This window comes from Sinohyriopsis cumingii, chromosome 13, assembly GCF_028554795.1.
Source record: "Sinohyriopsis cumingii isolate HCF-2022 chromosome 13, ASM2855479v2, whole genome shotgun sequence".
Lineage (NCBI taxonomy): Eukaryota > Metazoa > Mollusca > Bivalvia > Unionida > Unionidae > Sinohyriopsis > Sinohyriopsis cumingii.
This window is the reverse complement of record NC_142973.1, coordinates 55866666-55883189: the sequence shown is the minus strand read 5'-3', so window position 1 is coordinate 55883189 and position 16524 is coordinate 55866666. Positions and strand designations below refer to the sequence as shown.

Below are 16524 nucleotides of genomic sequence, written 5' to 3'. Positions count from 1 at the left end.
TCCAATTATAATAACCTGTAAATTTGTTGATGACCACGTGACAGAAGGGTATTTTATGACTAAGGGTGTAATACTCGTCATTATTATTATTATTATTATTAAAAAATAACTGGCAAAAGCACAAGATAAGATTCTATTGAAATATTTATTTCAGTACACAGTACTTAAACAATGCATACCAAATAAGATGTGCGGATAATAATAATAATAATAATAATAATAACAGTATGCTGCGTTTTTAAATGGCTGAAAGGGTCAAAATTAAGAAAAAGCCATAGTTTTTTCAGACCATGAATATGTTTATTCAGTAATTTCGCTTTCTGGCTTATAATATACAATACAAATAACAAAAAATATATCATATAAATATATAATATACAATACAAAGAAGATATAATATATAATAGAAAGAAAACACATTAGCTTCAGCGCTTTAGTGGTCTGTTCAACAATTTATCTGTCCACTTAAATATCTGGGTGTACAAGTTTAGGATAAAATTACAATCTGAAACTCGTGAATAAATAGCATTAAGATTATATACAAGCAAATCTAAGGATAAAAAACAGAATTTTGTTAAAATTTAGTTCCATTTCAAAGATCAGCGTTTCTCAAGGACGGAATACTGAATTAAATATACAACCCATTATTTAACACAATAATAATCTTATTATCTAGAAATGAGAGAAATATTTATATGGCCGGGTTAACGTAACAGACGTAATGAAGGCCATTCTTTCTTAAATATCCGGATGTAGGACAAATGCAGAATGGAATTCATCCTCTACTAAATGAACGTTAGTTTAAAAGACGGTGAAGACAATTCCTCACATTCTTATAAATTTTATCAAGTCTTCCACTTTTTATGTTTAATTTGTATACTGAACGTCTAACTGGGCTAAACGTTTTCTAAATACATACGGGCATTTGTTAGAATCTAAAAAATCACTTAGGAATCTTACACCCGTTGCAGAAAAATAAAAACGAAAAAATACATTTCATCTCACGCATCCCAGACTGAATAAACATAAGCAACGCCATCACGAAACAGCATTATCGTAACGTTTCTAGTTCATTTAATATCATTTTTGTCATATGTATTAAACTCAGATATCACTGGTTTGGGTATCGAGTAGACGGTATTCTCATGATTTATATCCAATATTTAATTTAATTCAGACAGCAAGTAGTACATCAGGCATGTGCAACTTCCTTATGGGTATGGTCCAAGTAATCGATTTTTATGCCATGACGTATGATGTAAACAAGCGGATAAAATCGGGTAATGGGGCGCAGATAGCGCAGGCCTGTTACACCTTGCATATATTTGTCACATTTACCGTTTGCAACTTCATTACTTGTGATTTTGGGCACACAATATATTGTTTAATTAAATTATACATAAAGCAGACAGGTTCTCAGGTTTTACACATACTACATCTGCAATCCTTTCAGTATTTCATGTAGATAAACTTCTTTGAAGAGAAAAAGACTGCAACGACAAACTTTATATATATATATATATATATATATATATATATATATATATATATATAAGCAAAGCACCATAGCCGAGGAATAGAAATACACGTGCATTTATATGCAAATAAAAATAAGCAATGCCTGAAACTATGTTACTATGTTTGTTATATAAGCGTAATTTGACTGCCCCATAGCAATACTTTGCATTTTGTACTAGAATCTATTTTATAATGTAATGACCAACTATCATTGCAGGATAAAGTATGGCATCGTATTCTTTTTTTTTATCATGCCAAGTGTGTGTGATACTGGATTTTTAACGTAGCTTTAACAATTTTTCAGTCATATTGCTACGATGTCTGCGATGTGGCAGTTTATAGTGATGTCTAGCATTGGGGCATCATGCCGCGGTCCTAACAATAACCTCTTAATGTTGAGCGCCAAGCGAGGCAGCTGTTAGTACCATTTTTGTAAGTCTTTGGTATGACTCGGTCGGGGATCGAACCCACGACCTCCGAGGCGGATGCTGTAACCACTAGGCCACCGGAGCGGTATCATGCCAAGTAATTGAGACTAACATTTGACTTTAAAGTTCAACAAATAATTCCACCAGAGGGCGTTGCTTGAAAGTAGTGTGGTGAATACGAAAATATCGCTATGTGTATTGAAGTAATTTTTTAAAACTAAACTGAGGAGCAAGAGGATGATTAAAAAACTCTCTCAAGACAGAAGCCATTAATTGCTAAATTCAAAAGTACGAAAATGTAAAAATGATATGTGATAATAAAAGCTTTATATTCCCACTACACAATTACAGGTGTGTCGTTATAGGCGGTAAGCATCGAAGAAGAGTTCGGCAGACAGGGCACAAACATCGTTTATTTGGATATTTTGAATACAATAATGAAGAAGTTGTTGCTGTAGTATTAATTTATATTACTTTGTATTAATTTATATTACTTTGTTTTAAGTATTACTCTAGAGAACCAGTTTTCGAGGATTTTGTGCTTGCTCAGACCATGAATATCAAGACCCACCCAAAGATAGCCATTATGTGAAGGTAACTGGGTCCAATTCTAAAAGTATCGAAAAAATATTATTTCTTACAGTACTGCTAAAATTAGTACCCACGAAAAAAAAAGAAATCACAACAAATTCTTTCTTTTTCTTCAGCCTTGCACCACACTATAAATGTTTATCGCATCAAAGTAAAATATTTTTCTGTGTACGTGGTTTGTTTTCTAACGGGACAAAGTTTAATTAGTGTGATAATATTTTAAAGTCTAAGTTTAACAACATTATAAATAAAAATCGGCCACAAAGCCACCACGAGGTTAGGACGCCTCACTTTCTCGGTTGGGTTCTACTAGATTTCGGCTTGTCTTCTATGGCCGCTCTATTTCCAGACTGAAGACGTTTTGTGTCCAGATCTTCCCGTTTTACACCTGCCGGTCTATTTTTTTGCTAAAAAATCGAAGAAGATGATCTTTGACCTTTATGGAACTTATTTAAGGAGGGCAGTATGTGGGATCAGGACTAGTAGTATAAAGCATGTCAATTTGTCATCGGAATCAAATTGATTTGCACCAGAAAATTTGAAGGTATCAGATATTGATTTAATACCCTCAAAATGTCGCGTGTTTCTGTGCTTACTGTTTTTTTTTTCTTCGTATTTTTACCATTTGTAAATTTAATTTTTAAAACAAAACTATTTTTATTCTATAAGAACATCCTTTATTATCAAGGTCTTGTCATTTCTTTTGCTCTTACGAATATTCAGCTAGGTATACGGATGTAGTACCTTTTGCAAAAATTCAACAGAAAGTCTAATCCTTTTTATCTTATAGCTAATACAGGCTAGAAAAAATATATATTTCTGTGTAGCGTATTTACATTTGGAATCTTATGAATATGATGTTTAACAATACTAGAAAATACATGTTTTGTTTTTTTGGTCTTTTTTACCTCGTCTCACAAAGAAACGAGGCTGAAAATTAGATTACCTTTTCTTGGTACCTGCGCTCGTAATATTCCATATCATCTTCGCCAGGCCGTCTCATGGATGACACTCTCTCGGCTATGTCGTCAAACACCTCGTCGTCAGGACCAGTCAATCCTAAAATACCATAAGTAGACTTCAAAGCTTCAAAGCAATAATGCTTATACTCAGACCTTTCTGACAATGATCAGAAAAAAAATCTAAGAAATATTACACTAGCTCTCATTGCATATACATATACATTGTTTATCACATATAGCTCATACACTTTACATATAGTGTCTGAAGTTTAATACTTTTCATATGTCAGCATGTTAACATAACACATTATGTGAATATGATTGGTCCAAAGAAGCCTATTAAATTATTGCATAGTATTCACTTGAGACCATGGTAATTATTTACTAACCTCGCCTTTTGGAACTTCTTGTTTTTGCTACTACTATGAGCATTTGGCAGCCATTTGTTTAATCAAATGCCAAAGCGGAATTAGAAAAGAAATGTTTAGTCTGTCGGAATATGGCCAATTTATCCAACATGGTCTCGTTACAAATAAAACTTATCGGTCAAAGGATAGATGGTTGTGTGGGTGAGCCTGTAACCTGGAGCCCACTCTATGCCAAGCTTGGTTTAAATATTAACTTATAGAACAACATAAACCCACTGCTGTTTAGAGAAGGATATACCGGCCTCCAAACTGACGAAAATTTATCAAACTACAGCATTGTTTACGCGGTAAAATGCTTCAACGAGTTAATATTTCTTATTATGTTATTCAGTTCCGACAATGAATAAAATTTGTCTATTTCTATGTTTACTCTACTGTTCCAAATCAAACAATGCAAATCCATTTACAAATACATTACAGTAAATCTTGAAATTCTGCATTCAGTAATCAACCGTTCACATGAATATTCAACAACTGGAATACTTGGTAGTGGAATTGACATTTTAGGTGGAAACACTGTAAATATTCTCATCGCAAAATCGATGTATATGGTTCATGCAAACTAAGATAACATGAGTCAACTATTTTACATCATACAGGAGATCCAATGTTGAAAAATGATGTTTGTTTCAAATGTTCTACTGATTTGGAAGGACAATTGCTCTTTGAATTATAATTTGTAAAATAAAATCTAAGTTGAAATTCTACTGGTTATTGAACTGAGCATTATTAATTCAACTAGTGTCTGGGACAATATTAACGCGCAAAAAATGAAAGGTGCGGCGGCTGAGCCAGAATGAACGAAATTACTTCTTTTTCTTTCTCTCTAAACTATTTGCATTAAAAGAAAGACTGTGATCAACAGAATCTCAGATAGGTCAAAGCTGGACATTATTTGACTCGTTTCATAAATTTAATATTAAATCATTGCTCATTTGAGATAGCCTATACACGCACCTTGATTACCAAATGACGTCATGCGCACACCATAGAACATCTAAATGTTCATTATATCAACTTTTTTTCAAGTATGAACGTACAAGAGAACATTAAAAAACACCCGCAAATACTTCCATAAAGTATCATAATGCTTTGGACATGGATCTATTTTGTGTAGCTTACGTCAGAACGTTGCCCGCCATTTTTCAGCGACTACCTCCTTTGTCCGCTCTATCGAACCATGCAAGTATATTCGATATTGATTTAGGTAGAAAAATCACGAGGTGTTCTGATTACTAAGCGGCTTTCACTAGGAAATACATATAGTGTTCTCTCAAATGGAACTAGATTGTTATAGCCTTTTCACCATATTGGATTCTTATACATGGCGCTCTACAGTTTCGTCTTTAGATTTTTAAAGAGAAAGCCATTCCCTGGCATTTTTTATTGGTTATACTGGACATTTAAAATAAAAAAGACCTTGCATATCTTAGGTTCTGTTAAAATAACTTTTAATTCCCTTTAATTTGGTGAAAGATTGATTGGTGTAATTTTGGTTACAGACTATACAGCCTGGCTTTACTTCAGATGTGCAGCTATCAAAAAGCTGCTAGCTCTGCATGATAATTTTCACTTGCTGAACTTTCGAGATAAATTGTAAAAAATAGCAGCTGAAATTATTCTTTTACATTTTGTAAATTTGTAATTCATTCATTGCTCTTTCGGTTGCTTGTCTGGCAAAATTCATTTTCCATATTTTGATAATTGCTTCGATAGTGTACATCGTACTAATTAAGGCTGATATTTTGAGCACATGGGAACAGTCTTCTAAGTTAGGTGTGGATAGAACAGGTACAGTTTTCACAAGAACAATATCCAAATAAATTTCAGTCACAGTACATGAAAGTAACCCGAAGGTATGACAACATTCCCTGCAATAAGTACAAAAAATGCCTCGCTTGGCGCCAGAGTATAGCTTTATCGGAGATGGGTGCTCCGAAGTCAAGAAGTTTCGTCTTCCCCAACTCTCAACACTAACATATGCGACCTTGGCTGTACATTGCAAATTGGCGAGAAACGGGTTTTAATTGGCAAAAGTGAATTTAAACAATCGAATTTAAAGAACACTGTTAAATTTAAAGAAGCTTGATTTTTAAACACTATTATCACTTATTCTACACAGTGGAAAAACAAAAGAAGATAAATAGTCCCCTTGTTTAACACCATCGCATAAGTTACACTCAGTTGGTATGGCATGTCACCTTGTTTATTCTTCTTCATTTGGTGTGCTTTAATGGCATGAACGTTGGCTCTGAGGAAGGGGTTATCATCTGCCGTCACAGACTGCTCCAGGAAACCCCTATTAGGGGCACCTGTTCAAGATACAGAAGTAAGAATTCGATGTTCATTATATTGATCTTAAGGTGGCGAAATAATCTATGCAAAGAGCGTAAAAAACTACTAATTTGGTTAATACAATTACAATTTTTTTCGGTTCTATATTTATCCCAGAGCTATAATGACTTTTCTGATGCATGTCTATTATAAATTATATTACACACACACACACACACATGCACGCACGCACGCACACACACACACACAAACACACACACACACACACACACACACACACACACACACACACACACACATATATATATATATATATATATATATATATATATATATATATATATATATATATATATATATATATATATATATATATATATATAACATAATAACACTTGATTTAATGCAAAACCAGTCTTTACGCAAAAATCACTTAAGTATTTGTGTAGATCAAGTTTGTAATCGATCTTTACCCTGTTAGTTTATCTCAAAGATTTAAATCTTGATGAGAAACAGTCACTGAGTCGTAGTAGCAGTAATAGCAGTAACTGTTTTTGTTATTTGGTGTCATCATCATTCTACCGCATCTTTGTGGCTTTAGATAGAAGTTTTATCCATTTTATAATGTCTTTTATATTTGCAGTCATTTTTTAAAATACAGTCCAGGTTCCTCCAGGTATAATTAATCAATGAATCATTTTCTATCCAAATGTCTTAACTCTGCCGCTCGGATCTAGTCATTTAGCGAGATAAAGCTTGTAAGCCGTCTCATCGAGTTGCCTCCCCTAAAGAGCGGTATCTGGTCTAGTAGTTGTTGTTATTGGTGTTGTCATCGCTGTCATCGTCGTTTGACTGTTTGTATTCTTTCGATACACGTTTCATACATGTTGTACATGTCTGTACTGCAAATGATGAGGACTTTGACATTGATGTCAAGAATTCCTTCTCTCGTCTTTTATTTGAAGTGATTATTAAAAGAACTAGTGAAGGTAACTTTGGGTATACTTATTAGAAAAATCTCTTTGTTTCGAAATGTTTTACCTCTGCCACTCGGATCTAATCTCATGTGACCCTCAGCTAGCGATGAGAATCCTGTAAGCCCTCCCATAGCGGCGTATGGAGTTGCCTCCCCTAACGGATGTCCTCTGGCTTCGCGCTCGTCGGCAGTCTCCACGATCATTGTGTGCTTGCTGATCGCTGATCCGCAACCACACGTAAAGGGACTCATAAAACCAGTGCACTTCGTGCAACCAGCTGGAAAAACAAGATAGAAGCGAAATTTAAAAAAAAAATAACAATTTTTTTAACTGCATCCTTGGTACGATAAGGTTGTAAACAGCGAAGTTTGAGAAGAATATTGGTGTAAATTCACCGTGATCGCGAATGTACTTTAACTGAACCGAGACTGTGTTAATTCTTTTCACAAATCCATTAGATTTTCTCATACGTTGCCTATAAAATGTAATTACAAGGTGGACTTCGCGTTACGTAGTGTAAAGAGAACAGCGCGGTTTCTTCCCGTTCGTACAGAGTTGACACGTGTTTATGGAGTTATTGACCTTCTTGCCTATAAAGGCATGTCAAATTCTGGTTATCACTGTACAGAATGCGCAAGTATTCCTATCCTTACATGTTGACCCACTAATCGAATGATGGAGGCTTATGTTCTTCAAGACAAATACCACCATGTTTGATTTTATTATTGTTTTCAGGTTTGTTTTGTTTTTTTGCTATGCACATTGGTCAATATTTTTTAAATATGACTGCATATAAACTGTATTTAATAAACTAAATGTACAATCAGATATTTTATTACCAACTTTTAATTCGTTAATCGTTTTTCGCACTGGACGTGTTGAACGGCTTTCGGAGCTGCGCAGGATATTGGACTTTAAAGTTACTTAGTTTCCCTTCAAATATAAACACACACACACACACACACACACACATAAAACTAAAACAAGGATCGAGAGAATTTTGTTTCATATGTTCTTTTACAAGTTGGCTTTATCATTTATACCGTCTTATACTTTCAGGTATGTGCAAATGGGATTCGTAATTTGCTTTCATACCTTAGTCTTAATTCTTTTTAACATTAAATTAATCAACACATAAGTTTGCATAAGCACAGAGGCGTAGTATTTAATCAAGTGATTCCGTTTCCATGAATGGAAATTGAAATGGCTGCTTCTGCACACATTCCATTCGGGCCACCTCCACTATTTCTGCGAGACACAAATTAATCAGATGTATGCTGGCGTAGTAATTTGTGGAAAATTCGTATACTTTGCTGACAAGAAATTTCTCAGCAAAAAATAACCGCAATCAATTCGGACATTCTCAGTTATTTCTATGATTAGATTGACGGCAATATTGACCAAGAAGATGCAAATGAAAAAATTGTTAGATGCATTAGGAACTTTTCAGTCAATCCTTATTTTGTAAATACCCCAGGTGATCAGAATGTCAGCATACATTCAGGGTATGATCCATAGGACTGGCCTAGATGTTTCGAATGGACACATCTGATGTTTTCACGGAAAATGTCGAGGATGCTCCAACTGTTTGACCTTTGTTACTTTAGATTTGACTATAATGTAAATTACTGAACCGTCACGCAAATGTTCAAAGTGTATATGGTACGGTGGATTTTATGTGGTATAGTAGAGGAGTACTGGCAGTTTTGAACATTCTTGTGATCAGTTTCGGCACTACGATGTGCGGGGCCCAAGACAGCATGCGGGACCCAAGGCAGCAAGCGATAAGCGCGGGTCCCCAAGCAAAAATACTGCATTGCGAGTTTGCGTGGGGCCCAAGGCGGTTGCTTCGTTCGCCTTGCCCTAGGGCAGGGGCTGCTTGTGATAAACATAACGATCATTGGTCGCATTATTTCACAAAGGTATCAACTGGTTTTAAAAAAAATCTCAACATCTACTATAGATGCTTCCCGATAATGCCACTAGCAGACGATATTCTGCCTATTTTACTTGAACGATTGATAACCTGGCAGATACTCCTATATGCGATCACCAAAACTGACAAATTTGAACAAGGTACACTTAAACAAAATCAAGTTATATATTAAAAATATAGATACTAACAGAAAGGCTGATTTGCGTTCTATTTATCTATGTATTTTTCAACAGTATCTTGAGATTCAATGAATTTATGTCAACTTCCAAAGACCATATAAATTCAACGGTAAATCTGTTAGCATACCACAGATATGGCTGCTGATGACGTCATTCGGGAACTATCTGTTACTAGTGCATGTTCTACTGGCAAGTAATTTCCAGAAAATTTGCCTTCATAAATCATGAAAAATCCCAGATATTACCCTTTAGCCCGAAGGCACCATTTTTCCAAAGTACCTTTCTTGCAGACGAATGGGTCTGCCTCGTTATGTTCATCGGCCGTGTGCTTGCAGTTGCATCTGATTGGCTGACTTCCGTTCAGTGGCACGTAATGGTACGACGCACATTTACATTTGGCGGCTCGGCATGGCAACTTGATCGGTCGTTCCTCAGGAATGTTCTCAAAATCTGTCTTATGCTGCTTGTATCTGGAAAAAGTTCCGACTTAAAGTTGCACGAACTGTCGTGTTAAATCTTTAAGGGGTACCAATCGTCCCTCGCCCCCTCCCCCAACCAATGTAGCATCAAAAACATATCTACAGTATTAAATAATGATAAAATACACCAACGATATCCAAATTATTGTCGTGTAAAAATTGTAAGCTATCTCAGTTTGTATATTATTTAAGGTGAGGATTTGAAATGAATGTTCGACATAATGAGGGTACATTGAAATATCGTTGACTGTTATACCTCATACATACAGGAAACGTTCACTCTGTCGACGAATTCATCTCCACGACTCGCTATATTTTCGTCGGGTCCCGATGAAAACGGAAAGGTAAAATTCAAACTTCATAGTTAAGTCTCACAAACATGTACTGATGAAAGCATTTTTAGAATATTTAGTAATGCCCCCACCCCCCATCCCAAACAACAACAACCTCAAAGAGTGACAGGTGCAGACATTACCAGGAGACATTGCAATAGCTCAAAGTCACTCATGAATACAGATTTGGATAATTTATGATGTTAATAAATAATGCACGTGAATTCCTACCTGTGTTTACAGAAGCAGGGGGTCTCAGGTCCGACCAGCTTACAGTCCATACCCATCGGGGATACCAAACATGTGTACAGCCTGTTTTTCATACGCTACGTAAGAAGATGCAATTTTGTTACTAGAAATGAAGGCCTCTGTGACTTTAACATCACTATTAAATACTATTTTGTTATTAGAAATGAAGGCCTCTGTGACTTTAACATCACTATTAAATACCATTTTGTTACTAGAAATGAAGGCCTCTGTGACTTTAACATCACTGTTAAATACTATTTTGTTATTAGAATGAAAACCTCTCTCACTTTAACATAACTGTTAAATACTATTTTGTTACTAGAAATGAAGGCCTCTGTGACTTTAACATAAACTATTAAATACTATTTTGTTACTAGAAATGAAGGCCTCTGTGACTTTAACATCACAATTAAATACTATTTTGTTTTTAGAAATGAAAGCCTCTGTGACTTTAACATCACAATTAAATACTATTTTGTTATTAGAAGAAATGAAGGCCTCTGTGACTTTAACATCACTATTAAATGCTATTTTGTTTTTAGAAATGAAGACCTCTGTGACTTTAACATCACTATTAAATACCATTTTGTTATTAGAAATGAAAGCCTCTGTGACTTTAACATCACTATTAAATACCATTTTGTTACTAGAAATGAAGATCTCTGTGACTTTAACATCACTATTAAATCCATTTTGTTATTAGAAATGAAGGCCTCTGTGACTTTAACATCACTATTAAATACTATTTTGTTATTAGAAGAAATGAAGGCCTCTGTGACTTTAACATCACTATTAAATGCTATTTTGTTTTTAGAAATGAAGACCTCTGTGACTTTAACATCACTATTAAATACCATTTTGTTACTAGAAATGAAGACCTCTGTGACTTTAACATCACTATTAAATACTATTTTGTTACTAGAAATGAAGGCCTCTGTGACTTTAACATCACTATTAAATACTATTTTGTTATTAGAAAAGAAGGCCTCTGTGACTTTAACATCACTATTAAATACCATTTTGTTACTAGAAATGAAGGCCTCTGTGACTTTAACATCACTATTAAATAATATTTTGTTACTAGAAATGAAGACCTCTGTGACTTTAACATCACTATTAAATGCTATTTTGTTATTAGAAATGAAGGCCTCTGTGACTTTAACATCACTATTAAATACCATTTTGTTATTAGAAATGAAGGCCTCTGTGACTTTAACATCACTATTCAATACCATTTTGTTACTAGAAATGAAGGCCTCTGTGACTTTAACATCACTATTAAATACTATTTTGTTACTAGAAATGAAGGCCTCTGGGACTTTAACATCACTATTAAATACTATTTTGTTATTAGAAAAGAAGGCCTCTGTGACTTTAACATCACTATTAAATACCATTTTGTTATTAGAAATGAAGGCCTCTGTGACTTTAACATCACTATTCAATACCATTTTGTTATTAGAAATGAAGGCCTCTGTGACTTTAACATCACTATTAAATACTATTTTGTTTTTAGAAATGAAAGCCTCTGTGACTTTAACATCACTATTAAATACCATTTTGTTATTAGAAATGAAGGCCTCCGTGACTTTAACATCACAATTAAATACTATTTTGTTATTAGAAATGAAAGCCTCTGTGACTTTAACATCACTATTAAATACTATTTTATTACTAGAAATGAAGGACTCTGTGACTTTAACATCACTGTTAAATACTATTTTGCCTTTAGAAATGAAGGCCTCTGTGACTTTAACATCACTATTAAACTGTATTTTGTTAAAGAATTTTCTTGAAGCCCTTGCTCTAGCGATGGTTTGATATTTCTACATTTTTGTTTTGAGTGTCTATTATTTAGTTATTTCTCCACCGTTTAAATCCAGATTTATCCATGTTTTTTCTCCAAAGTTACAAAAATAAAGACCATTGATGATATTTTTGCTTTCAGAATGCACCTTGAAACACATTCTTTATTTCATCAATGTCTAGAGTTCCGACAGCGTGGTCTCCAACATGAAGCTCTAAAATGTATACTTTCTGAAAAATATTTCCTTGGTTCGCATATACATGTCTCTTTTAATCTGCTTCTCGTCTAAAAGACAAATGAATGTACTAAACCACATTACTGTGCATATGTATGTGTATGTGTGTTTGCGTGTGTGAAAATTAAGAAAGAAAGAAAGAAAGTTTTACCATGGGAAGAATTTTCTGTTTGTACTCTTCGTACTCCTCGGGGCTAAAAGGTGTACCGCCATCATCTTCCCCGACAATTCTACAGATATAAATGCCATTATTTATTAGGACTCTGAGACAGAGGTTCCTAATATGATCATGGATTGGAATAAAATACCTTTAATCTCTATACACAAAACACGCCACGAAACATTTCTTGCGTGACTGAGCTCAGGACTTCATCGAAGTTGAGCACATTGTTCTCAAAATTAAGACTCCTAATGAGAAATAAAACTGGTAAAGTAAAATCAACAGACAGTAACATTTTTGTCCTGCTAGAAACGAATATTCCGTTCTATGACGAGGGTAAAGTGCAACTTCACAATCTCTACAATTTGAGCTGGAACTTCACAATCTCTACAATTTGAGCTGGATGTTTTGCTTGAGGTTTAGACAGGGCTAATCAAGGTCTTTGAAAGTCTTGAATGTGCTTCAAGTTTAAGATGGCAAAGTTAAAGCCTTGAACGTACTTGAGACTTGACAGATAAGCCAGTGGCGGCGCCAGGGTTCGAGGCGCCCGAGAGCAATGGTCTTTAGTGGTGTCCCTACCTTGCCACAGAGGACAGATTTTATGTCAGTTGCCAACCTCCCTCCTCCTCTCCCCTCAATACAACCTTTGTAAAGAATTGCCATCGACACACTAAAGTGAAGATGAAATATGATGAAAATTACAGTTTAAGAAAAGAAAACGAAAGCTCTCGATGACCCCCTTCGTCCAAATCACACCACACTCGCGCCGCCACTGATGTAAGCTATAGTGCCTGGACGTCATTTCATTTTTATGGAAGGTCGAATGCCACTGACATAGTTTTCTGCATTTTTATATAGGGTTAAGGGCACATCAGCACAATCATGATTATATAGTGCCTAGTAAGTTTAAATGTTTCAAAAGAGCATACACGAGCAAAATAAGGTAATAAAAATGAAAATCCTTCCAATATAGAGGCACGTTTTTATATAAACGTCAATCCTTGAAAAAGTCCAAGACTTTATCTGGGCTGCCCTCACGTAATGCATTTCAACTGCAAATACGTAACGTCCTTTTCCCGCCTCTTACGAAATTGGGGCGGGGACATCGGGCCTGTTCCAATCCTCGATCCAGGTGGGTGGGTAGAATAGTAACAGTCACGTTGATTAGCTACATTGAAATGGTCAATATTGTTGACAAAATGTTTTACGAGTATATTAAATGTAAAATAAGTAGATCACTGATCCATAATTTGTTGTTTTTAGAAGTATATCCCCCCTCCCCACGAACAACCTAGGAACAACTTTATGCTGTCTTGTGATCTCTCACGAATGATGTCCTTGAAAACGCGTTTTGGAATGTCCTTTAAACGTCTCTTATTTTCATACTGCCTAGCCGTGGTTCAGTTAACAGACTTGAACAAATTTGGGTCGCTAGAGGTAGTTTTTAAGCAAATTTTGTTCAATATATGAACTCGTATGTCCTGGATTAGTTCCGATTGTCAAACCTAAAACTCCAAAGTATTCTGAATGGTTAATACTAAATACCGAAATCACCTAAACAATCCGGAACAAACCAGATGTAAATAAATTTCAGGAAATAACCTTCTCCTAAATAACGTCAGCAAAAAAAAAATAAATAAAAAATGGCTGGATTTTAAGTGTCTGTCTGGCCACGGGGAGCTTATTTTCTTTCTTTTCTTTTTTTGCTGTTCAGTAGGCCTGAAACCATGACGTGGTATTGTCACTACATCTTTTCTTCTTCATCAATCCTCTGTAGTGCTCGGTTACACCACAAATCCAGCTGTTTCAAAATGTGCGTACAGAGCGTATCATACTTCGTAACAATCTTTTAACTTTGTCAGAAGCATGCTTTATACATTGATATCCTAATAGCAAAGCGTAGTAGTTTTTGCACATTTGGAACTACCTTGGCTATTTCTGGAGACAATATCATGCAATAATTTACAGAAAAATCATACATTTTGTTCGTCGGATATTTCTCAGCAAAATCAAGAAAGCCCAATCTATTCAGATCATCTCGGATATTTCTACTACTGGATTGACACTCTGCGCCATAGTCGCTAAATAAGCAACTCTGCTATCTGGCGATTTACTATCCAATTGTGGATATTATCCCTACGCCGACCAACTCTGATATCACGCCTGGATGTTAAGAGCAACAAATTAGTTCCAAACACGTAGTCCCGTTACTTTGTTAACTTTCATGACTTACTGAATTCAATATAATACATTTCTGATAAGTAATTTTAAACTAAGTGCGTTCGTATGTGTTTTTGCAAAGCGTAAAATTGACGATGCTTATTGGAGCACTCCGTTGTCAAATCTACATTTTCGGAGATGCGTAGTTTTGCACTTGTAGAATCATGTTAATTTCGTAGTGAAGTATATCTCCCTTGTAGTTCCAATCCGATAATACCCAAATAAAAGTGATCTTTTTTATTTAAATAAAAGGAACATGTGAAGTTGCTGGAATTATTGTCGAACTGACCAAGAGGTTACGAATTTTTTTTTAAAATTCGATCATTCGTAACTTTTAGGACACTCTTTGTTTCGTATATAGACCAAGCCGTCCGTATGGCAGGCATCGACATAAATTCGAACGATCGGAACATCGCTAGGCCATTTACGTCAGATCGTGAAATAAACCTCCATGCAATTCGTTGCCACTGAAACCTATATTCTGAACTACTTTCTTTCGGGTAAGTAAGTACCCAAATAAAACGGTTTTTGTGTCTTTTACAAATCTATTTGTACTTTGTCGTTTTTTAGTTGTCTATAAATCTGTCCGTTTTCGTAGCGTACCGTTTGAATCTGTCTATCATGTTCAAGTGGATGAAGTCCATGTTTGGCTATATAAATTTGTTTCTTTGCTCATTTTATTTCTTACTAGTTTTAACGGCAATATTTGTACACATTGGCTATGTCATGCCGAAAATAAGTAGCTATGTACCTTTCCAGGAGGACACTCCACATTCAACAGAATCTGTGCACTTTGTGGGGTCATTTATATGCTTGTTACGGGTCACTCTTGAAATGTAGTCTACCAGGTGACTTATGATCCGTAATACGAGTCACTCTTGAAATGTAGTCTACCCGGTGATTTATGATCCGTACATATCAGGCATATACAAGTGCAAATTGTATGCAGGAAAATAACACAGGAAAGAAGAGCGGTTGTTCAGTTCGTAGAGTCTAAGATTTATAATCCAAGGGTCACGGGTTAGGTATCCGCACAGGTATTGTTCTTGGGCAAGGCACTTAGCTCCCATTTCCTTCGCATTATAGTCAACGATGTGTTTAAAGTGCCGAGAAAAAAAGAAAAGCAATTTATATCAATACATTACGGGTAATGATCACTTAGGTACATGCACCTTTACATAGTAACCTACCTGTGATATTCCAGGTATTCGTCTACGGCCTTGGCATTAGATCCATCAATCTTCAAGTGATACTGTTTATCCCCCATCCTTTTTCGCTCCCTCCTTCTACAGAAGACCGTAACTCTACACACAGATAAACATTTTTAAATTCCCAGACCGTATCAATTTGGGTGTGCCCGATAGTGTTGAATGGAAAGTTGTTTACATTGACAGCGGAAATTCTGGTCGAGTCGTGAAACGAGCTTTACTGATCTGGTTGATTAATCAATAAAAGTTTGATATTTGTCCTGACAGGTTTGAAACGATAAACATGTCCGGAATACTAAACAGTGCCAAAATAAGGGAGATAATATAGTTTGCTTATTTAATAACAGTTCACGTACTGATATTGGCCCTCCCATACATACAACCGTCCTACTTAAATAGTCTATAACCAAAGGAAAACTTACATTCCATGGCGAGGAACGGTTAACACGGGGCACAGAACTTCTTTATAAAGTGTATAGTGGATATTATATACTTTATCTCACTTTCTCCCGTCTGTCTG

The 16524-nt window shown here is 35.3% G+C and overlaps 1 protein-coding gene across 1 annotated transcript; it reads right to left on the bottom strand.

Moving 5' to 3' along the window:
* Positions 1 to 278: 278 nt before the first annotated feature.
* LOC149785615 (protein FAM221A-like) lies at positions 279 to 16256 on the bottom strand. The gene is made up of 8 exons (XM_089979428.1): positions 15987 to 16256; positions 12568 to 12646; positions 10357 to 10451; positions 9594 to 9784; positions 7264 to 7476; positions 6129 to 6239; positions 3484 to 3596; positions 279 to 2944 (listed from the first exon to the last, which is right to left on the bottom strand). The coding sequence occupies exons 1-8, from the start codon at positions 16061 to 16063 to the stop codon at positions 2825 to 2827; spliced, it is 999 nt and encodes a 332-aa protein (XP_089835554.1). The 5' UTR covers positions 16064 to 16256; the 3' UTR covers positions 279 to 2824.
* Between the last annotated feature and the right edge of the window lie 268 nt (positions 16257 to 16524).

Excerpts from the sequence above, each read along its gene's own strand:
- LOC149785615 (XM_089979428.1), bottom strand. The coding sequence starts at position 16,063 with ATGGGGGATAAACAGTATCACTTGAAGATTGATGGATCTAATGCCAAG. Across the intron at positions 7,477-9,593 it reads CCCATTCGTCTGCAAGAAAG|CTGGTTGCACGAAGTGCACT; the intron begins GTACTTTGGAAA and ends TTGTTTTTCCAG. Across the intron at positions 6,240-7,263 it reads ATTAGATCCGAGTGGCAGAG|GTGCCCCTAATAGGGGTTTC; the intron begins GTAAAACATTTC and ends TATCTTGAACAG.